Source organism: Chaetura pelagica, unplaced genomic scaffold (assembly GCF_000747805.2).
Source record: "Chaetura pelagica isolate M959 unplaced genomic scaffold, ChaPel_1.0 scaffold10, whole genome shotgun sequence".
In the NCBI taxonomy this organism is placed as follows: domain Eukaryota; kingdom Metazoa; phylum Chordata; class Aves; order Apodiformes; family Apodidae; genus Chaetura; species Chaetura pelagica.
The window spans coordinates 8,005,363-8,030,032 of record NW_009952263.1 but is presented as its reverse complement, the minus strand read 5'-3'; the positions used below and the strand labels follow the sequence as shown (position 1 = coordinate 8,030,032).

The 24,670-nt window shown below is 36.1% G+C and overlaps 1 protein-coding gene across 1 annotated transcript in view; it reads right to left on the bottom strand.

The window, feature by feature from the left end:
- The window catches only part of TBC1D5 (TBC1 domain family, member 5), a 190,943-nt gene that overhangs the window by 124,052 nt on the left and 42,221 nt on the right, over nucleotides 1-24,670 (bottom strand). Inside the window, exons 3-10 of the mRNA XM_010007533.1 lie at nucleotides 23,597-23,705; nucleotides 21,696-21,785; nucleotides 21,527-21,598; nucleotides 18,775-18,842; nucleotides 13,549-13,651; nucleotides 7,353-7,441; nucleotides 5,873-5,923; nucleotides 5,715-5,784 (exon numbers count right to left, since the gene is read on the bottom strand). Coding sequence (XP_010005835.1) covers nucleotides 5,715-5,784; nucleotides 5,873-5,923; nucleotides 7,353-7,441; nucleotides 13,549-13,651; nucleotides 18,775-18,842; nucleotides 21,527-21,598; nucleotides 21,696-21,785; nucleotides 23,597-23,705 — 652 coding nt within the window. The remainder of the gene's footprint in view (nucleotides 1-5,714; nucleotides 5,785-5,872; nucleotides 5,924-7,352; nucleotides 7,442-13,548; nucleotides 13,652-18,774; nucleotides 18,843-21,526; nucleotides 21,599-21,695; nucleotides 21,786-23,596; nucleotides 23,706-24,670) is intronic.

Below are 24,670 nucleotides of genomic sequence, written 5' to 3'. Positions count from 1 at the left end.
AATGCTAGAAACAAATGCAGCAAGTAATGAACTCCACCAAACAGGAAATATGTAAAAAGGAGGATGTGAAGTAAAAAGAACAAGTCAAACGTATAAAGTGAAAGACTGGGGAAACTCAACTACCAGGAATGTAAAAGTTATAAAAGAGGGAAAATTGTAACAGTAAGAAGATAAGATTTTGCAATGACTGTTGCAATCTGTCATCATGGCTCTCTGACCTAAAAACTTCAGTTTAAAAAACAGTTATTGTTTTTCTGCTCTTTTGCTGAGTATATTGATAAAGAAGAATTATCAAGGTCAAAAGGTTAATACTTTCAGAAGACTTCATTACAGTTCATTCCTTGTTGAAGACAAATTCACTTGGTTCAATACAGTGAAAAGTACATTATTTTTAACATTCAATAACAAAGAAAGGGATTATTTTTTTTTCTGTAGAAGCCTGACCTTGAATGTCTCCAGGAATGGAGAATGCTACCATTCAGCCAATTCCTTATCCACTAAACAGTCCACCCCTCAAAGCCGTATCTCTGCAACTTAGAGAGAAGGATGTTGTATGGGACAGTGTCAAAGGGCTTGCAGAAGTCCAGATAGATGACATCTGTAGGTCTTCCCTTGTCCACTGATGCAGTCATTTCATTGTACAAAGCCACTGGGTTGGTCAGGCAGGATGTGCCCCTAGTAAAGCCATGCTGGCTGTCCTGAATCACCTCCCTGTCCTCCAGGTGCCTTAGTATGTCTTCTAGAAGGATCTGTTCCATGATTTTCCTAGGCACAGAGGTGAGGCTGACAAGTCAGTAGTTCCCAGGGTTCTCCTTTATACCCTTTTAAAAAATGGGTGCGATGTTTCCTTTCTTTCAGTCACCTGGGACTTCACCTGACTGCCATGGCTTTTCAGATATCATGGAGAGTGGCTTGGCAACTACATCAGCCAATTCCTTCAGGACTCCGGGATGTATCTCATCAGATCCCACGGACCTGTGTATGTTCAGGTTCCTTAGATGGTCACGAACCTTGTCTTTGCTTATGGTGGGAAGGATTATCTCCCTGGTCTCCGTCTTGAGAGCTGTGAGGAGAGGGGTTGCCATTGAAGACTGAGGAAAAAAAGTTGTTGAGAATCTCAGCCTTCTCTTTGACTGTTGTTACTAGTTCATCACTGTTGCTCACTGGGGGGTATGCTTTCTTTAACCTTCCTTTTTTGGTTTACATACCTGTAGAAGCTCTTATTTTTTTTCTTTACATCCTTTGCCAAATTCAGTTCGAGCTATTCCTTGGCCTTCCTGACCTCATCCCTGCACATGCAGGCCACATCCCTATACTCTTCCCATGATACCTGTCCCCACTTCCACTGCCTATGTAGGTCCATCTTGCCTTTTATTTTGACCAGCAGGTCTTGACTCTGCCATGCTGGTCTCTTGCCTTCCTTGCCTGATTTCCTATACCACCTTGCCCGACTGAGATCTGTTGCACTCTATGGAAAGCATCCTTAAAGATCTGCCAGCTCTGTTCTCCTCCTTTGTCCCTGAGGGCCGTTCCCCTGGAGGTCCTATTTACTAACTCCCTGAAGAGCTGTAAGCTTGCCTTCCTAAAATTTGGAGTTCTGACTATACTTCTTGTCTACCTCATACCCCTTAGGTCAGTGAACTGCACTAGTGACTGATCACTGCAGCCCAGGCTGCCTTCAACATTGACATCTCTGATGAGTTCACTTGCATTTGTGACCATCAGGTCCAATACTGCATCACCTCTGGTAGGGTTGTCAATTTCTTTTCTTAAGAAGTTGTCATTGAGGCATTCCAATAATTTCCTGGATTGCCTACAGCTTGTCATGCTAAAATGTTTCTATTGAAGGATATGATTGATTATAAACTGTATCTTAAAATCTTAACTGTTCTTTGCCATATCAATTGCAGCAAAGGGACTGATGTGTGTGTTACAGCATGGTGGTTTTGCCATGTTGTTGTGGTACCAAGACACATTAATTTATGGTGCCCTAAAATATCGCTTGACAAAAGCTCTCTCAGACTGCCTAATAAAGCTCACCAAAAGGGCATAATTCCATTTCAAATCTCTTCTGTTCTATCAAACTGAAATTTAAAATAAAACATCTAACATCTTAGGGAGTAATTGCATAAATACTGAAGTTCTTCACAGATGCAGATATGTTGGGAAAGGATACTTCTCTTACCTCTATTTTTTTTACTTATTCCATTAACTTCTTTTTTACAAAATTGGCCAGTCTTTTCACCCTGATTTTTGTTTCTTCATTGCATGGCTATTTCCTATTGTTGTTTCAGACCCATTTCATTATTTTCTTTGTCACATGCCAGAAGGAAAAATACTGAAAAATACACGAATCTCCTTCTAACCTATACAGAAACCTATACAGAAACCAGTCTTAAAGTATGATATGGATACGGTAACATGACATTAACATTAAATGCTAGTCTACAGGAATTTTTTGCAAACATACCAATTTACTTTGAAACTAAAAGCAGAAGTCTGAACTCTCTGTATTCGTGGGCTGTGCATGTTCCATCAGTTGGCGCACATACAGGGTATGAACTTTATACTGGTTTATTCCAGTTTAATTCAATTTCAGCTAAACTACTACATGCACTCACAACTCTGATGACTCAAAAGATCTGTATTTTTATTTTTTCTTGATAATAGGCACAGATTTTTGTATGGAAATCTAAAAATTAGCATCTTTCTACTTAGTTGAATTTGTAATATGAGAAGACTAGCTATTTACTCAGATTAGCTTTTACATCATTAGTTGTCTGTGGGTTTAAAGCCATCTTTACAAAATTAGAAGACAGACTCTTAACCACTGACTCAATTGCCAGAAGATTCTAAATATCAAAACTAATGCAAGCTTGCTCTTACGGAGAAGTGCCAAAACTGGAGTTACTTGTCACTTGCAGCATTTGTGCACCTTGGCATAATGCAGCACTGACACATGGCTGACTGTCAGACTGACTGACTATCAACATGCCTAAGTGCATCAAGTAATATATGCTGGCTTGCCATATTTAAAAGCATGAGATAAGTAAATGGTATCCACCAAAATGCAGCTCATCAGCATCTCAGAAACTAACCCCATTAACAGAAATCTTCAAAGCATGACAAAATCTGTGGGGACACCAGCTGTAATCAATAATCAATGCCTTGACCATGCTTCCTAATTTGGTGCACCCCACTGAGAAGCTTAGTGAATGACTAGAGTGCATATGGTATGACTGTTGTATCCTCTCACACAATTTGGTTGAAAAACCACAATCCATGTAGTCAGTTGAAATTGCTTCAAAAAATCACATCAACTAGTGTGAAAGAAACAGCCCAAACAGAAAAATGCTCAAATAAACTAATACAACCAAGCTGTCAAGATAGTTAATTAGAAACGACTCAGTGCCTGTGCCTAAAGCACAGAAGCCAAGTGGACAATCTGATACTGTGCTCCTGCCCATAATCACTATATATTAAGTTGCCACATGAGACAAAACACCCACTTTTCTTTTTGTGAGCTTCTAAGTCCCAGGAAGCCTTTGAGTGCATGGGTTTAGCCATCTACTGCTAACACGAAATATAAATGATCATTTCCAAAGGGATGAGGTTCACAATAAACAGAAAAATTATGGCTCTGAGATGTGCTATTCTGTTTACAGAAGAGCATCAGATTCACCTCTGAGAACATTTTAAACATGGATATCAGTGAAATGCAGCTGAAAAATTCAGATCTGAGCATTAGGAACAGTCACCAAATTCTGCCACAAAACATTACCTACAACAACACGAAGTGGAATGGCTGGCAGTTGATACTAATACAATTTATATATCCATGCACGTAGGAAACAAATGCTACAGCAGTAAAGAAAGGCTAGGACATAGTACATGTATAAACTGTGGACAGATTTCTCTCATTAACCACTAGGGAATGGAGTAGCTGGAGAAGCAATCGTGAGTAATGGAACCGACTGTTAGAAGCTATAAAATGTACCATGTTTCAGGAAGCACAAGCTTTCCTTGCTTCCTTTGTGAAGTTTCAGACTTTATTATGTAGCCAGCACTACAAGTCATGATTGTAAAAGACATATGTACAAGAAAGGATTATTAAAGATTATTCATGTTTGCAAAGAACAAGAACAAACAACTAGATATTAATCCATGCACTTTGCATTCTTAATTTTTTATGCCACAAAAGGACTGGAAAGGGCAATGTAAACTTTCACCCTCTACCCAAGTACTGCAAATCTGTAAGCAGACCTAGTTATTTACCAGAATAAAATTCAGCCTGAGACTCTACCACCTCTGTCACAGAAACTGGAACAAATACATTTGAATACACGAATTCTGAAAAGCTACATTCGGGAGAAACATGTCTCAAGGCTTTGTTGTTGGAATAAAAGTGACTACGTAATAAGTTCATAAAATTTGTATCTCATATGCCTTATCCTTAGCTACAGAGAACTATGTAAAAACCCAAATTCAAATAGTAATTTATAACTGTAGAGAGCTTAGGCCAAGATGTCAATGCTCCACGTTTAATAAAATACATACACAGACAGACAAAAACATTTAAAGGAAACAGAAGCTTTTATGTGAGTCTTTGGTGAACATCTTTTTCTTCAACAGACAGACAAAATCGCCTCTAAAACTTGTACTCCCTAACTACAGTTTGCAAATATAGGTTTTGGTGCACACCTGGACATTCAAACCCAGCCAAATTCTTATGATTTTTTTCATAACTCTAGATACTTACCCCATGGTCTATGTGAAAAATGCTGAAGTGAATAAAGTTGGAACAAAATTTGGAGGACAACTCTTTTAGCATATAATAAAGTCTTGGCAATACCTGTAATACAGCTACGTTTTACTAGAGCCTTCTACATACACTCCATCACACAAATCTTTTTCAGAATTAAAAACAATAAAAAGACAAATGTAGACAGGGAAAGAGAAAGGAAAAAAGTACTCTAAGGAAATCTTGAACAATTTACTGAGGGAATTGTCCCTCATGCATGACAACAGGTTACAGGCAAGGACTAGATGGTCCCTAGAAAGTCACTGCAAAGACTTCTGTAGAACTGAACTCAGGATACAGAAAAATATTTCTATGAAAAGAAGCAACTTACTAAATACAGTAGTGTCTGTATAGCTACACAGGAGATGTGAAAGCACAGAGATTTCCTCTGTTTTTAATACCCTGAGATCAAGAAGAGAAAAAGTAAGAAAATGGAGTGATAAAGTCAAGGAAAGATGCACCTTGACCTTTGACGTATAGTCTATGATTACAGTTCTGATTTCACAGTTGATTTTTTATATTGTGAAAAATTTAAAACAATCAATCCATTAAACACTGCTTATATGCATTTATTTAACATAATGTGCACAGCTTTTGGGCACATAGGTGTGCCTATGACAGGCATTATCTCAGATGCTACAAAAGAACATCACCCATATGTAGGAGAATCTGTGTACATTTGGCTTTTGATTACCAAGTGGTCTTTAAACAGACAGGAGCTCTTAACTAGAAGACATTGAACAAGTGCTTATGACCAAATTCTGAAGAAACTCTACAGAATGTTAACTTGGTTGAGCTTGCTTTGACTAAGTTGTTTCAACAAGGATGCCTTATTAGTTTCAAATTACTTCAATCATATTAAAAAACACATTTGCTTAAAAATACAAGAAATACATTTTAGAGCAATATTTACCTTCTGACTGTCATGTTCAAAAGTTGAAAACCAATGTTCTGCAGTTTTCATCAGACGTGTGAACATTGCACTGAAGGGGGAAAACCCATAAACTTGGTGTTAAAGAATGTATTGTACATAAGAGCAAATTAAATGAAAAGGAAGTTGTTAAAACTTACTAGGCATCATGTTCCAGATACTCAGGATTCAAAAGAACTTTCATTTCCTCGCTGAAAAAGGCAACAGTGAACAATCCAAATGTGAATGTTTATTTCTGGTCAGTGTTCTGCATGTACTATTATGTATTTATAAGCCAACTTTCATATGCAGTGCAAATGAGAAAACTAGCCTTTTTAATTAAAAAGAGCAAATCCATTGAACAAATGAAGTCTTTCCTTTTTATAAAGATCAAAAACAAATTAGCTGCCTTGTCTGCACTACAATGAAGTAACCATCTAATTATTCCAAATAACAAATTACTGAATGTCACAATGTATTATTTGAATATGCTTGATCTAGAATAATTGATTGCTGCACAATCTATCACTGTTTGTCCCAAACAAAAAAAAATATGGTTACTGGTCAAATATGCAGTATCAAAACATGAATTTATTTTCTTTTAATAGCCTGTATTTTTATTGTACTTTAACAGCAATTAATCAGTGACAGGACCACTTTTCCATCTACTTTGCTGCTTAGCACTGCTTTTTCAGTGGGGGTGGAACAGAATGCTGCCAAAACATAAGGTTATTTAAGTTACTTGGCACTGAACAGCATCTTCTAGGTAATTTCAGGATATCTAAGGACAGACATTGAATCAAAACACACACTTGTAAACAATCTCCGTTGTAATGCCTTTGGACAATCATCTTAAGGGGTGCTAACAGAGGTTGTATTATATAGTACAGGTAATTAAATGGCTTTTATTCACTGCTGAACTCCAAAAGACAGTGTAAAAAGACAAAAGAAAAGCAATGATGTAAATATCACAAGTGATACAAAGAGGCAACAAGTGTTTTTGAATTTTGTTTAATATCTTTACATATAGGGCCAAAAAAAAAAAAGCAAGCACCTGAATTTGGTTGCCAGGCAACCATGTGTGAAGTAGTATTTTGTACATATGTGTATGATCACATGTGCACAGACACACAGTTTGAGTGGAATGGAGAATCAATAGCTAAACTTCATGTTACTACAAAGTCAAAGGATAGTCAGATAGTGCAGCTACAGCATTGCAGGTGAGGAAAGAAATACTAGCAACAACAACCTGTCTACATTGATTTTTTTTCTCTTTTAAGGTATGAGGAAACAGGGTTGGTAACGTATTCTGTGACTGTAGTCTTCTAATCTGTCTCCTCTTTGAAATAACAAAACCAAAATACTTTTTTGCAATAAAAATGAGATGGTAGGTAGGTATGTAACCTTCCTTAGGTTTCTCCTTTTTTTAACCAGCTAGTATCTGTGAAGGGGCCAATGTCTATACTTTTAATTCCCCTTTGAGAAGCTGTAGTAGAGAAGATGAAATAAGGGCATTCCCATCAAATCATGAGGATGCAACGATTCCTAGTATTGATTTATCAGTTATTATCTGGTACAGCCATTTATTTTTTTTTAATAAAGCAGATATTTAATACTACACAAATAGAACACAATACTTGCCTTGGTTGTGCAGCCTCACTGGCATGTGAAAAAGCTTGGTGGTCACAATGCAGGATAAAGACAATGGGAGCTAAAAGTTCATGCATACCCTAGAAGTAAAAGGAAGCAAAGTAGTAGTAAGATTATTTATAATCATACAATATAGCTCCTAATGCATAGCATCAGGCAGCCAGCAATATTAGGTGTAGACTAACTAAAATCAGGAACATTTACGTTCTTAACAGAACGGTTTCATAATCAATGCCTTTTATCTTAAATTGTGATTAAATCCAAGGGTTTATTCTTCTATAATATGCAGAAGCAAGTTATTCACCCTTTTTTCTAACACAACAGACAACAAATTGGCAATGGTAGGCAACCCTGCACCTGGCAGTTTACTCCAAGATCTATGATCATAAATATGAATTTTATTTATCATAATTATAATCATGATCCACAGTACAAAGATTTGCAAGAGGGACAAATTACAAAATTTAAAATTATGTTTTATTTGATAATGTCCCAAAACCATAGAGAAAAGCATAACAGTAGTCTTCAGAGGAGACAATGTCCTCTATTTAGAAAGTTATAAAATTATTCTTCCATTTGTGTAGATATGAGAAATAAAATGAAAAGGGGTGGGGGGATGGGGAGGCCTTCTTTTATTTTATTTAAAGTTGTTGTGTCAAGATAAAAAATAAATTCATAATAACACAATGCATAGGAGACCTGGTACTGTTCCACTGGAGACTTTTACTTATATATATATAATATAGAACCATGCAGAAATCAGAACCAAAAAAAATTGGTGGATGGTCAAGGACTTTGGCCAGCTTTAGAAGAATGGCTGGACCACCCATGCCAGCCATCAGTGCCATTGGTGCTTTTACCCAGAGCTCACCAGGAAGAAAAAACAAAGTCTTGATTTGCCTTGATTCACTTGGGACTTGTCAGTTTGTTATCAAGGAGCAGAAGCAACTGCCTCAGGAAACAAGCACTCCAGCTGGCGGGCAGCAACACACTGGCAGGTAAAACTATAATCTGCAGAATGAAACCTCATCTTCAATAGATATTCAACCCATTCCCTCAGATTAGATCAGAGAAAACTAGGATTTAGGGTGTCATAACTGGAGAATTTGTTTATGTCAGGCAAGTTGGGCTCCCAGTGGTAGACTAGGATGGTAGGCAGGAACTACACAATTTACAGGATGTGGTGGGGGTCAGCCACACAAAAGAAGCGAGGGGAGCCCTTCAGTGACGGCAGAGATGTGGGATGAAGCATAGACCTATCTGGCTGCCTCTGGACACAGGGCTCACACTAAGGGGAGGGAGCTCCAGACCTCAGCACAAAACCACCAACCACAGGTGGGCTTGGTGCCAGACACTCAAACTGGGATCCCTTCTGGGTCTTGCTGTGAGTCATTCCCGCTCTGCGGGATGAGAGCGTGCTGCCAGCAGTGCTCCAGCTCAGACGTGCCATTACTTTACCAACAGGAGCCTCAGTCCTTACTCCAGGTGAGTGCCCTGGGCAGACAGGGGTGCCAGAAAGACCAGCTTGTCTCTCTTGATGGCAGAAAGAGCGCTAAGGCAACAAGCTCACAGGCATTTCAGGCTGCTGTTGGGAGTCAGATGATGAGTCTCCAGACAGGAGGTGGTGTACTTTTTTGCTTGCAGTTCCAAGCTAGGAAGCCCCTCCACTTGCTTTTCCAGTCCCTTCAGTGACGGACAGATGTGGACAATGAAAGAATTACACACTTGTGCAGCTACCCTGCTGCTTTGCCAGTGTACCAGTTGATATTCCATGTAGCATTTGAGTAGTACTCAATATCAGTGAGTTAGCTTATCAGCTTCGTATGTGTTCCATTAAGTACTAAAAACCTTTAACTTTTATTGGAAATGATGCAGATTTTCCTTAAGTGATCCAAACTGAGCAGAGAGGCAGATGTGGAAGCCTTCTTTAGATCATTATCTAGTTTGAGTGTACTTGCATGCATGTCAGTGCATCCTATCTGCTCATAAGAGGCAATTCCAATCCCTAGCACTGTTGAAGGAATGAAAGGAGAGATGGAAATTTCTCTGCCTGCTATCAACTGAATTCCTAAGAAATTTAATTTTCATTTCTTCAGGATTGGGATGACTGTTACAGCCTCAACTGAGGTTAGCAGTAATAGCAGTCAGTGGACTGGGCAAAACCAAAGACAGCAAAACTATTGAAGTTTGGGCAATTTCTTTCTCTTCCTATTTCTGAACCTTTAAGGAGTACTTTGAAAGATGAAGGATAAGTAGAAATTCGGTTAGGAAAAAAAAAAAAAGATTAAACCCAGTGTAGCCACCTGATTTCAGGAGCTGATGTAAAATTCCCAAACACAACAATATGGGTTAGATTACAAGCTGACCCCTTTAGATTTCTGAAAGTCTTATGGTCATACTAAGAGGGAAAGGAGTAGCAGAGACAGGAAGACAGGTCCAGGATTAAAGAATAAATATAGGTGGCAAAAATATTTAAATAAACTCTAGATAACCTGGGCTGTACTTTCATATAAACTCACAGCCCTTGGTTAATTAACAGCTCCATATCTAATCTTTTATTCACCCTGATATTCTAACATGAAATAAGAGAAATGGAAATGCCAAAAACTTGACTATCACCTAAGCTGTAAACATATAAGCCAAAGAAAAAGAAAGAGGACATAAAATAAGAATTAGTTATAAAAGATAAAAGCACATCATACATTTTCCAACATAATAATATATCAACTTGATAATAAAGTAGAATCATAATGTGGCTGCCCACATAAAACAAAAACAAAATAAACAGATGATGAAATATCAGAATTTCAAAAAGATACCTCTGATCTTTCAGTTACAAGCGTACTTCAAATGTTTAGAGATTTTTAGCTTGGCAAGAAAAGCTACCAGTGTAATATGCATACACATCTTTTCAATGCTGCAGTTTACTAAAACTCTTTACTGTTAATAAATAAGTTGACAGAGCTCAGATAATTTTATGACACTTCCCAGCTACAACAAAATATTGATTTCATAATACATTGTATGGCTTAGAAAGAAAACCAGAAATATAGCATTTCCACAATGAAAAGAGAATCAATGCACTTCAAAATTATATTGACTTCTCTAAGGGCAATCAAATCATGAGTGAACAATAGTTAGCCCAGTGATTGAGTTTAATTATCACTATTTCTTTTCAGTGTAACTAGGACCAGAATTTTGGCACCAGTCTTACAGAAGAATGCAAAAAGTAATTTTTACATCTTCTTAAGTACAATATAATATTCTCTTTAGATTTTATATTTACAGCTTCTATTTAAAAACTCAACAATCTGAATGAGGATTCTGTTTTTAAAATCTGTAGTACAGCTTCATAACATTCTACTCCATTTGACCAGGGACAGAAAAATCTTTTTCCTCATCAAATAAAATACTTCACACTGGTCAAAAACCCCACAAAACCTACTACAAAGACAACTTTTATGCATATATGCATATTAAACAAATATTATTGATTGCTTCTTGTAAGACTGATCGCTGATGCTATATAATAGTTTCAATAAAATGTTGTAAACCTCAAATGCACTTTGTTTACATTTATGAGTATGCAAATTGTCAAAGAACTGTAACTTCTTCCAAATTTTTTGCAAGAGAAAGATCAGGTCCTGTACAGATGCTGACAGACAAGTGTAAGTTTTCATTTATCAGCCCAGTGTTACAATTCTAATAGCAAATGCAGCTCTTGTATGTGGTCATACAAATGAGACAGGAATTCTCATGGAGAACAATAGGACCAGTCTCATGATGGATACTAAATATGAAAACAAACTCCTAAATTTGGGTTTTGTATTCAGGTCACTGTGGAGAGAGTAGCTTGGAGTCAGTCTATTATTGATTAATTAATGGTAACCTTCATTACTTTCAGTAAAATATTCCAAGCTTTGATGTAGTGCAAATTATTATAGGAAGTGGGGCTTGACTGAATGTTAAAAACAGAACCAGTAAAAATAGTAGGACAGGAAGATTGACTGCAACATAGGGATTTGCTAAAAGGGGAAAAGACCATATCCTGTTGCCAACACAAACTAGGTTTCCTATTAGCTAATTCAAAGAAGGGTACCGATGGACATGAATGAAATGTTATCTAAAAAGAGAGGGATGCAGGGACAAAAAACCAGGAGCAGGATTGTTACTAATCAGCTAACAGGAATATGAATCAAAAAAACAACCAAACAAACAAATCCACCGTTTTAAAATGAGGTAAGAAAAAAGAAAAGCTCCTAGTAAAAATGACATGAGAGGAAAACCACAACCACCTGCTATTTTGTGGACTTGGCACAGCACCATGAAACTTGGGTGATATACTGAACACACTTCAAAAAGATTAAACCAGCAGTTTTTCGTGGTCCAAATTCACTTCATTTTCTGCGCTTCACCTCTCCCCTTAGTCCTGTGGCAACCCCTTCCTGGAATTACTGCACTACTAATGCACACCAGTTGAAAGCAGAGGTAAAGAAGTTTTCTTTGTCAACAGCCTGTAGGCTCGCAAAATTGAACCTTTTCTTTTATCTGCCTATGTTCATTTAGCCCACCAAGCAGTCTTTATTAAAGCTGAGGCATCAGGCAGTCAAAGTTCATTAATACCATTTATATAATCTCTGCAGTTTCAATTAACTCAGCAAGACATTCTACTACATGATAACAGTCTCATTAATTCAATAAAATCCCATAACTATTAACAATATGGTCTATGTTAAACGGGGTGTCACCTAGTACAAAATAATAGCTTTAACAGCTTGTGATGAAACTCAGGGCTTTTTTTAAAAATTTGATCTGGCTAAATATTCTATCCTTATGTAGAAAGGTATTCTTTCTTGGTAAGGAATAAAGAGGATTTTAAATATGAGCAGAGGGTATTTAAGTCCTTTTAAGTCATATCAAAGAGTAAAATAATACTTCTTGTTCAATAAATGATAGACTAAATTAGCTGGAATGTGTGGAATCAGTAGTCTGCCCTATATTCATTAAAACGAGGAAGCTGAATATTACTGAAGTGTTTTCTTTACCAGTGCCCTTTAAAATACAGCTCACAAATCTCCTATTTTCTCGTTCTCATGTAAGACCAGTCCTTGCTCATAGACTATCAAAAGAGGAGAAATAACCACCTAATACAGATTTCAAATGTTTGATAACTAAATATTCAATTTTTTATCTAACCTGTAACACAGTTCTTTAGAAGTAACTGTTCCTTTGACTCATAGATGTAGTTTTTTCACAAAATGTCAGTACTTCTTGGGTTGAGAACAGGATGGTCACAGACCATGCCTGAAAGCATACAGCATCTCATAAAAATCTTCACATTTGCTGGATTTCTGTTGTGAAAAATTTTCTGCCAACCTGAAGTTTGCAGCTCTACAGTTTATCCTTTGTCCACACAAACAGAGTATCCCTCAGTCTGTTGGTCTCTATGTACCCTACAGTTAATATCCTGAAGAAACAAATACAAATATACTTATGTCAACACTCTGTATATTGGTCATGCTATATTAGTTTAGTGTCAAGCTTCTACTCACTTTGGAACAAATGTTAAATGAATTTAGCCTGCATCCCCTATGAATGCATAGTTAGTACAGCTTTATGGCTTTCTTTACCATTTTATCTAAAATGGTTTGAGCAGGCTTTCCTTCAGGTCAGACTGTAAAAGCAGGATTTGTAGCTCTCATCTTTCAGTCAAGGGGCATTTGTCAGCTGAATTGTATTTGGATGCTACAGGGTTAGACAAAGGCTCTATTCACTAATGTACTGCATGGCTTTAGCACTTTGAGGAAGAATCTAAAATATTAATCTTTGCCTGAGTTCCAAAAGTCACTATTTATGTTTTATGTTTATTCAGTACCATTTTTAATCCTGCTGCATAATTACTTACCTTACCTAAGCAAAGAAAACCTTTCTTTTCCCCTTTCTCACTTAGCCAGCACTGAAGAAAAAGATGTTGTTTATAAAGAAATTAGAAGTTAGACAACTTAGCAAACAATTTCAGGGACTGTGTAATTCAGTGAGCTTACTTTTCTTACTATCCAGCTGACAAGCAGCTCTTTGATTACTTTAGCATTATGATACAGCTTCAGATACAACAGAACTACATTATTGTCAAACCATATAGAAAATGTTGAGTCAATGAATGCCACCTGTACAGTATTTTCATTACCTGTTTATAAAGCAACTGCTCATTTTCTCTGGCGTAGCAGAATAGAACATCTGTAAGAATTTTCCTCACATTCTCTTGCTGGAAATACTGCATTTCAGGAAAGCTGAAAATTAAGAAATACAGCGAAAATAAGCAATACACAGTGCACAGAATCTCAAGTCACTGGTCTTCTAGAAATCGTTTTAGGTAAGACAATAACTTCCTTGTCTGCTTTCCCACCTCTCTGTGAATTTTGGATCCTGCTAGAGTGAGAACACTTGTAAAGTTTTGTTACATTTTTTTGCAACTAAAATCCCGAACCATGTTCTTTAATATACAACAGTCTGCTACATAGATGTGATGATATCAATGGTTATATTTAAATAAGTTACCCCTTTTAGTATTGTGAAAACTAGAGATCTGCAAGAATGAAATACAATGGCATATTGTTTTAATAGTCAGCTTCTTACAGCCAATCCACTGAAAATAAATAACTTGGAGAATCTAATAAAAATAAAATAATGCACCATACGAGTATGTTCCCATCTAAAGAATCAGGTTCCTTTGTTCCCTCGTATAATGAAAGCAAGTTGAGTTGAAGCAGAATGAAAGGAGACATAACGAGAAGGAATTACTATCTACCCTCTCCATCCTGTACACAGGCTCTTATTGTCAAACCTCGCAGTCCAGAAGACCATCCTGGTCCCAGCAGACAGAGCATCCTAACAGGAACCTAACTCCAAGATTGTGCTCCATGGATTGCCAGTCCTTTGCCAATGAATCTAAAATTTGCTTGGAACACTTAGAAAAGGAGCATGATCACAAAATCCAAGCAGACACTTCTTCCCTTAAAAAAGGAAGCCAGTTAAAACGAAAACTTTTGAATGCAGTTATCTATTGAGTAATTTAATTCAGGAACTGGAAAAATAACCACTGACGATCTAATCTCCACATATTAAAAAACATACTTCCCATGACATGCTCCAATATTTTTAATCTGTGTTAGGTTAGCAACTGTAACTGGATCATCAGCCTGCCCTGAATTTTCATGAATAGGGCTTAGTCCTGCTCTTCATTTTTCTCAAGATAAAAGCTGGGCAAAGGAAGAGTACAAGAGCTACAGTATGTTAAGGAAGTTTGTAAAAATTCCAGTTATAAACTGGAATAAAATGGAAGAATGAAGAGCATGTCAGAAGAAACATATACACAAGGCTTCATTACTTCGTTAACCTTTGAAAATGGTTAGCATATTAAAAACAAGAACAAATGGTTGGACACTGGAACAGGCTGCCCAGGGAGGTGTTGGGAGCCACCATCTCTGCAAGTGCTTAAAAGAAATACAGATATAGTGCTTTGTGACATGATTTAAGCACTGAACAGGTAGATTAAGTTATGGTAGAGTGATTAGGTTATGGTTGGACTTGATGATCTTCAAAGGTCCTTTCCAACCAGGATGATTCTATGAATATTAAAATACCTCATAATTGTAATGAAAACCAGTATCCTAAACTCCAATATAGCTTACTGGCATATTTTCTGATGCAATATAATTAGGCATTTCACTGTCTTTAGTAGCAAATGAACTTCACAATTATGAAATAATTTAATCCTTTAAGTTGACTAGAATGAAGTGGACCTAGTGTGAGAATAATGGAAAAAAGCTTCTGGGAAAATCCGGTTATCTGCATATAATCCAGAAAAATTAAAAAAATTACAATCTGTAACTATTCTGAAGCAACTGTCACCTCTGCATCCTGCTTCTGGATTGCTGGATGTCAGATATAAAGTGATTATGCAGGACGTACTTTATTGAAAAAGTGCACAGATAAAAGGGTTTTCATGCTTACTGAAGAAGGAACTAGACAGCAAAATACATTTCATAAAGCAATCACTCCAAGCCACATGCAGCTATATGGAGCAATAACAAATAAAACATACAAATCTGGAAAATATAATACTAATAAGAAAGGAAAAGGTAAAGTTGGACAACGAAAAATAGAGGAATACTTAAACAATCATAGGCCTCAGGCTAGATTGCTGAAATAAAGGATATAGTATTATCAGTTTTAAAATGAAATCACACAGAATGCAGGTAAGTTTTCTTCAAGTGGAAATTTTGCTTTTCCTGCTTCCCAAGTCTGAGCTACAATGCTATAGCAGGCCAGTTAATACTATTATTGCTGTTATAAAGCCTGTCACAGAGAATTACAGTAAATTACTTCAGATAAAACTATTAGTGTTAATAATTACTGTGGTCATCTCACAGAGGTGATGACAAGTAAGCCAAGAGACATAACTAATTAAAGCTAGAAAGGTGCTTTGAAATCCTTGGATGAAGGACCTGAATCAAGAGCCAAGGCAGAGAAGACACTATAGTTTAAATGCAGTGATGCCAAAGTCCTGAGAAAGGAAGTAGGATGAGGGGTGTAACATTTTCCTGGCACCTGTTGGGAAATGTTAGACCAACATTTGGAAACTTGAATGCTCTTGTACTAATCATATTACTGTAAGGGAAGGACACAGCTGAGACCAAGAGTGCATTTGAGCAGATGGCAATCTATGTAATTCAGGGGCTTGAAGAGATTATTTCTGAAGGACTGTTATTCAGGCCTGCCCTGTGAAGTTTAGGAACACAAGACTAACAAAGAAAACTCAAAAATACACAGAGATAAATGTGAGGATCTAGTAATACCAGAGATTGTGACAGAAAGGATAATAATGAACTCACGAATAAGCTGGCTGAAGTATTAATTATAGTAAATGTAAATACAAGAGATCATGAGGCAACTATCAGATCAGGATGAATTTTTATGTATAATGTAATTTTATGATTAAAGCACTGGTTTAGAAATACAGTATACTCCAATCAGGCAAGGTGAGAATGCTTTTCATCAACAATGGAATATTGCATTTAATTACATTTCTAAGAAAGACTCCATAAGGACATGGGAATTTTCCTAGACTGTTCTACCAAAACAGTAATGGTGCATGCAAGCCTCTGCTTTCTGAAAGTAATGACCAGCACCAGTTAGTCAAATTTTTTTAAAACATTCCTCTAGCCCCTGTAGGGGCAGCAGGGTTCTGGCAGCCAGACTGGACCCAGAAGAAACTTAAGCTGGCAACCAGATAAAAGGATGCACAAATACTTTGTGAAACAAATTTGGTGGTAGACAGAAATGAGGCTCTTAACCACAACCAAGCACTATCTTTTCTTCCATCAATGGATTCCCTCCCCAGCCAGTCCTCAACCCTGTTCCTCAGCTGGAATGGCAGAAAAAATGGAAGACGTTCTTGCAACTGCAAAGGTTTGGCTAGTTGTCGTCATCATCATCATCACCCTCATCTTCATCATCATCATCGCAGCTCCTCATTTATTATTTTTTTTTTAATAAATTGGTGTACAAAGGTGGCTCTCCCTTCCAGCAGTCCCTCCTCTTACAGAGAAACCAGATTTTGTCTCCCGTGTTCATACTCAATGGGTTGCTGTTTCTTCCAGTCCCTTCTACACATATGCTTAGGAAGGATGTAGCTGCCTAATGTCTCCTACATACTATTTTTTTTTTAATGGGTGTGGGTTTTTTTTGTTATTTAGGAGATGGAGAGCTTGAAACTGCAGCACCCACCACAACTCATCTTCACGCAGCTTCCACCATCCTAAACTGAGATTGGTACTCCTGAAGCAGAAACTAGATAGACCAATATGTAAAAATACTACTACAAAAGATAATAAATCCACTTGATTACTCTACTGGGAATGGCCCCTAAGCATTTTGCTTTCTTAAAATACTGGAGAAAGAAAGAGGGTAATAAAACCTAGACATTTACATTCCAAAGCCAAGGAAAGTAGAACTTACTACTTCCTACACTGATGATAGTTTACAAACAGATACATATGTGTACATAAAATGCTCACAACATTTTATGATTAAGCAAACAAAAATTGTATATATAAATGTATGTTCTTAAATCAAATAAATTAATGTTATATAGGTAATTTTTACTCCACTGTTTGACTTTTTTTTATATTGTTGACACATAATGACAATGATATTAGATATTATTTTGTATAAATACATACATGAAATTTCTTTAGTTTCTACTACTGATACTAGTGAGTATTACTGACTCTGCCATTTGCCAGAGTGACAGCCTGGGCTTTGTATGCATGTGTATATTTTTAAACAGCAGTCTTACATCCAACATAACCTCCATGCAACTTTTAATTCCCCAATTATAGTTTAGATACGTATATATTTTAATCTTAGAACATCCTGAACTGCTTTCCTTTAACAAACAAAAAAATACCATCTGTGAGAATGCACATGAAAGCATACTCAGATTTTAATTATACGTCTCATGGCAAAATGCATTCAAGATTGGGTCTAGGGACGGACATATGAAGTATTCCAAAACCAGAGAGCAATGACTTCTTCTGCCTGGCTTTATTTTTGTAAATAAAAATGTGTGAACTTGGGATTTGTAAAATCTATGACTATCTCCACTTTTTTCAAGTTCTAAGGAAAAATATTTGCAATACAGCAAAATTTCATGTGGTAGCAAACCAGTAATGGAACTTAATTAGATTTACATATCAGTCAATGCTTACACTCTAAAAAGAAATGTTTAAAGGAAATGAGTGTTCTAACTCAAACAAGTTCCTAAGCAGGAATCACCTAAGGGCCAAGAGGATGAAAACACAGTCACAGTAATATTAGGGCAACTTTCAAAAGGTAAATGTGACAAATAATACTAGAAAAGTGATAAATAAAGATAGATCTCTGGATGAGTGACATTTCCCTTACTAATGAAAATATAAGTATAGTAATATATATACATTATGTATGTTTTTTATTGATTAAGTGTTAGAATTATTAGAAAATAATCTGTCCAATATTTATTATGATCACAATTTAGTTACAAGACCTTTCTTTCAGTTTCTCTTACCCTCTCCTTGCTTCATCTGGAAAACTACTTTATATTTCACATAGTAATAAGTTCTCTAATATCTTAATTTAGAAGAGCTTTTCCACAATGATACCAATAAATCTCCAGGGTTTAATGTTTAACTGAATTTTCTTGTTTTTCAATCTAAGCAAGCTCTATTTTTATACATTTAATGTATGTTTCCACACATTCATGTTCAAGAATTTACACTAACCAAAGGCAAAAACCAACAATATAATGTGTACTACATAAAACCAAAGAATCTAAAGTTATATATAGAAATTTCTTTAAAGATCTACATACGTTCTTGTCACATCTTGTTCAATCATTGCTCGAAGCTCTTTATCCTGGAAAAATTTATTCCAAAGACTCTGAAACATGGAAAAATGGTATGAGACAGAGACTTCTACTAATACTTACGATTTATATACTGCAGCAGCAAAGTTCTGTAAATATATTTAACTAATTCATTCTCAACATTCCTGGTAGATAGGTATATCAATATTTTATGGGTGAAAAAGAATGTTGGTGATCAGCCTAACGCATCTGAGGAAGTCAGTTTAGATCAGAGATTAAAAGACTCCGCCTCCTTGATCCTTGTTTTAGGCTCACTCCATTGTCTCACTGGATGACTACAGGTCTGTGAGCTACTTGTAAGGGGTTAATGAAGATTATTTAGGAAGGCAGAGTAAATTCAAGCTTACCAAGACCAGCCGCTCAATTCAGTAGTTCACTCATGGGAAAAGGTCTCTGTCATTGTACTGTTTTACCCCTCTCCCACAAGTGTATGGACACTAACTAGAAGCTGCTGTAATTTCCATCCTAATAAATTGTTTGGAAGTAAGCTATTTTGTCATAGTGGAGGCAAACTTAAATAAGAATCAAATACCTATTATAAAAATGACATCCATTATAATGGTGCATATACACAGTGCAGATAAAAAAAAAGTTCTGACAGCAAAAAACCAGGGTATTTTAGGCTCACTCTCGACATACAAAAAATGTTAAATAAAAGAGTTGGAAGTAGGTTTAGCTTCTGTATCTGTGCTTATGACTGGTTCATTCTTTTTCTTCGGTTTCCCCGCCTTGTTTACCAATATTTTGCAAAAGCTAACCTGAAAAAAGTCAGCAAATGTTGTCTGTATGGTCCAGAGAAAGTATTGAAAACTCTGTTCTCTGTAAAGAGATAGTAGTTTGTTGATCAAAATACAAAAGGAACAAAATCGATAGCAGCCTTTTCATGCAGGTTCATTTTCAGATAGCAGCAGCACCAGTGAATGAAATACCATACAAAGACAGTGGCTACAATACTTCCAGGATTCCTTGCTCCCTTGTAAACAATTCATTGCCATGGTGGCTTATGGTCCACAGAAATAAAAGAGAAAGTAAATTAAGTGGAAGGGAGGTAAAATAACAACAACACAAAAGGTAATTAGTATCTATACTTGTTTTACAAACTATGAAAAATACCCCAAACTTAAAAAATTTATATGCTTGACAATGTCTTACATAAATCTAGCATCTTTTTAACACACAGCTCTTTCCATGCCCCTAGATCACATTTTGAAACTCCCCTGCCTCTGCTCCCATCCCAGTCCCAAAGAACAAAGGATGAAGGAAACAGACTCTGTGCTGCAAAAAGGAACGCCAGGACACTGAAAGGGTCAAACATTAAGTCACTGCAGAGTCTTGCAGGATCTTTGCTGTTCATTTCTATGCCTGATTTGGTCTGTGTCTTTTTACAGAGTAATCCCCTGCCACATACTCTAACATGTTAACCTTCATCTTCTATCTCCTAAAGACCTCATAGGCAGAAAGAAGGTTGTGCCACTGTGTAGAATTACAGACTACAGCAGAAATACTTTAAATCTGTTACATTTGCCACAGCTTTCTATCCAGCTGGATTCATGAACAATTTGATGGTATGCACAGTCATACGGGCTGGAGAGCCACCAAGGTGCCTATGATCAATACTTCCATGTTTCAACAAGCAAATTTCTCCTTCCCCATGAAATATGAAGCAGAGTACCATATTAAATACAAACAAAATATGGCCTTCTGTTTGTAAACAAAATGAAAGTACAATACCACCAAAGATACCTATGTCAGGTGTAAATTTCTTAAATGAAGCCAAACAAATTATTTTCATGGTATTAAGTTACTTTGAAAGTTTGATTAGAAAATTTTCAAAAATGGTAACATAATTAACAGAAAAGTTTAATGATGTGCTACAATATACTTAAGAGCTTTTCAGGTATAACAAAATGCAGTAGAAAAACACTATTAAAAAAACAACAACAACACTAAAATTAAGCTCACAAATCTACATGTAAGCCCTCCTCAAAGTGTCATGACTTTTTAAAATAGCAAGCTACTAGGAGGTCCTATTAATTTCAATGAGAGCTGGATGCTCTGCACTTAATGACAGTGGGGTGAATGTTTTACCACATTTTCAGTATTTCTTTAAAATCTGGATCTTTCATTTTGCAGCTGGCTGCTTTCTGATTAGAAAAGAAACTTTTGTTTCTTCTAACTATAGAGAAAAGAATTAAAACCTTGGAAGAAATACCTATCTTGCAGCCTGGTACTTTGCACATTAACTCAGCATGATTACAACTCAGCCATACAACTCTAAAAACTTCCAAGGATGAACAAACTTCCAGAAGAAGGTTCTTCAGTATTAACTGTTAACAGCAATGCCTCCTTATTGATTGTATAAACCCTCCTCCTAATAGAACCATGTCATGTATAATATGGAAACACACAGTGTATCAATTAAAGAAAGAGTATGCTGTGAAACTGGACTTACAGTCCAGTTCATGAGAGCCTTCCCTGCAATAAACCCTGAAAATCAGGATATTAATCTGTAAACGAGCATTTCAGGTTGTTCAGCAGAGTCTGTGAACCAATTGTTAAGACAAGTCAATTTGGAAATTCAGGAGGAGATTTTAGCACCTTCCATTTTGCCTTCTTCAGCAAGAACTCACTTGTGTCAGTGTGATGATGATAGGAATTCTAGTAGCACACATGTTGATAGAACTAAGGGTCAACTTACCCCCTCGTCCTGAGAGAGTGGGTTGTTGATTATCAGATCTTGTTGTCCTGCTTTCCGAGGGTTTGTAATGTGCTGGGTATAAACAGAAAAAATAAAATCCTCTTCTGTTACAATGTAAGCATTAATACCTACATCAAAGCATGAGAGAACATATTTTGTACCAACTTACAATTTCTTTGATCTTATTGTAAGAAGTTCTTAAGTCTGAAGTGGTTTTAATCCATTGACTTCTGTCTTGGGGTAAAACCTCCAGAAATAACTATCAACAAAACAAAAAAGAAATTATGTTTCATTAATTGCTTTTCAACTAAATCCTATCAGGCAACATAAACTGTCTCAGAAGGGAGGTGCGAGTACTCTACACATAAAAATAAAGCAATAATCTATAATATACTCCTGGTTTTAGTCCTTCCTAGTCAATACAGAAAGATCTAGAAACAACAGCACTTCTATGGTACAAAACAAAGCATGGAAAAGAACTGAAGCCTCAAACTCAAGCTTTTTAAACTGTCAAAACTTCAGTAAAGTTGACTGAAACTTCCAAGGCCGAAACAAAATGCAAAGGGATGAAAATAAATATACAAATAAGCTATTTAGGCTAACACTGATGAGCTAATGCAACATGCTTAAAACCAAACAAAAATGCAGAGTGGAAACTAAGCAATGACAGATGTACTCTACCTAAGAAATGTGTAAAGGGAAAATCTTAATCTATAGAAATGTGTTCTAGAATGCCGCAAAACAGGTAAAAGAGTTGATTGTGCAAAAAGCCCTTGAGAATGCCTACATCTCAGTTATTTCTTATTTTTGCTTAACAAGGGTTAGGAGGACATATCTTTTGGAAAATACTCCTTAATTGTCTATAAAATGTGGAAAAAGTGAAATATTTTCTTGCTTTTTAAATGTTTTTACTTAAACACTATAAAGCATTAAAAAACAGCAAATACTGACCAAAAAAACCCACTTCCAAATTACTAAAGAGACTTAAATATTTAAGAACTTAGCAAAAATGGTAAAAACCAAGCAATTTAAAACAGAGCCCTAACCCATATTGAGACATGCAAATAAAAGCAGATTTATTTCTAAAATAAAACCTATCCTTGATTTAACTAGTTGATAGTGAGGGGCTTGATGCCTTTGCTAGTTCAGTGTTTTGAATTATGGCCTTGTAAGTTAGAGGCTCATTAAGAAGGAGACACCTAAAACAATGCTTGTAGCATATATTCATCTGTCCGCCTTAAGAAAGTATTTTCATTAACTTTAAATTTGTTCAATTACACATACATTTAAAATTTCAATTTTCAGATTTCTTTCATTCATATATAAAGTTTTTTCTTTTTTTTTTTAATAGAAAAAAAGTGAAGCTTGAGAAATTCCAAGTGAGGTAATTTAAATTATCCATGCTGATGTACCACAGCTCTACTAGGGAAAGTGCTCCCTATTATTATAAATAGTGCAGAACAGAAGACCTGATGCCAGTGCAAAAAAAAGTATCTTTCCGACTTTATATAGTATTTCAGTATTACTTTGCTTTCTTTCTTCCTTCCCCTGCAACTTCAAAAAATCACAAAGAGACCTATGAGGATCTGTTGTGTTTTAAGATTGGAAGATCATGGCTTCCCTCTATCCAGTCACTACAAAAGGGATTGATCTTTATTTTCTCATTTCACTAGTAAAAGCTGCTATCAGAAGCATGAGACTGATTTTAAAGGAGTCCCAAGTTCCACAAAACATAAATTGTGAGACAAACTCCCTGTTTACATCCAGTACATGACTCCACTGCACAGAGACTGAGAGAAGAGATACCTGTGTGCCACTCAATTCTAACCACATTACCCAGCACAAAGAGATTCCTTCCTAGAAATCTTTTGCTATCACCCACAATTTAGCTTTAAGGCAACTCAATATGATTAGCAAATGTCCTATGAATTATAAAAATCAGTAGGAAAACATTGCGATGAAGTCTCTTGGAAAATTCATGATTCTTTGCATCAATAATCTTCCAATGCATCAGGTAATGTGTTGATATATTGCAACCACAAACTGTAAATAAATATTTTCTCTTCTTACCTTCCAGCAAACACTACGGAACCTGCTGCTTCTCAGCTGCCCATTAATCCCCTTCAGCCGTATAGTTGCCAAGTAATTGTTGTTTACAAATAGTTCTTCCCATTCTTTACTGTGTGCAGAAGCAAAAGGAAAGAACATGTAAAAAAAACAAAAAAGCCTTAGCTGATTTAAGGACTATATGACACCACATAATTTTGGATGAATAGAGGAAAGGAACTTTTTTTAATGTATATATTTATTTGTGTACCGTTTCTAAACGCATGGCTGTCTTTTTGGACATGTTTCTTCATTGGATTTAATGAATATGTAGATCGCTATAATTATGCCAGCTACTGAAATTCATAATGTCTATGGAGGCTATTCCATTTCCTCTAAAATGTTGGTACTGCAGTTCAGTGAATAAACAAGAAAAATGAATATTAATATAAGCACATTCATGTTTCAGCTGTAGACAAAGAAATACCTATTCCAAAAATACACAACAGAAAAGTATACTGTTGGCTGTATTAGCACCTCACATGACATATTTGCTTAAATGAACCTTCTTTTCTTCTTAATGTCAAGCTGGGCAGTTAGGCATAATAGAAGATGACTTTCTTTAACATTTAGTGCTATTTACTATTGAAATCCCTCCTATATCTTTCTACATGATCAGTTTTAAAATTTTAACAGGTGCTAGCAAATTTAAAAAAACATCAAAAAATTAAAAACCCTCACTGTATAAACGGTTAAAGGCAAGCTTGAGTACCTTGCAGTACCTATGGCTGACTAGATAAACAACCTAAATATGCCTCCCAGGCATGCAGGCACCAGGGGCCTAACACCTGTGCCTCATTAATATACAAGTAAATCTGCTCTACTGGGAAACAATTGGAAATTAATTGTCCCAAACCATCTACTGAGTTTGAATAAAAGAATTTAATATATATTTCCTGCACCTTCTACTGAAATGAATCTCAAGAAAGTATAAGCCATTTAATGGCCTCAGTAGCCCAGGATATTCTCATAGACTTTCTGCAAACACTCTAAAATCCAAAGGATAATTTCAATGTAAAGAGCTGGGTTATGTGCAAT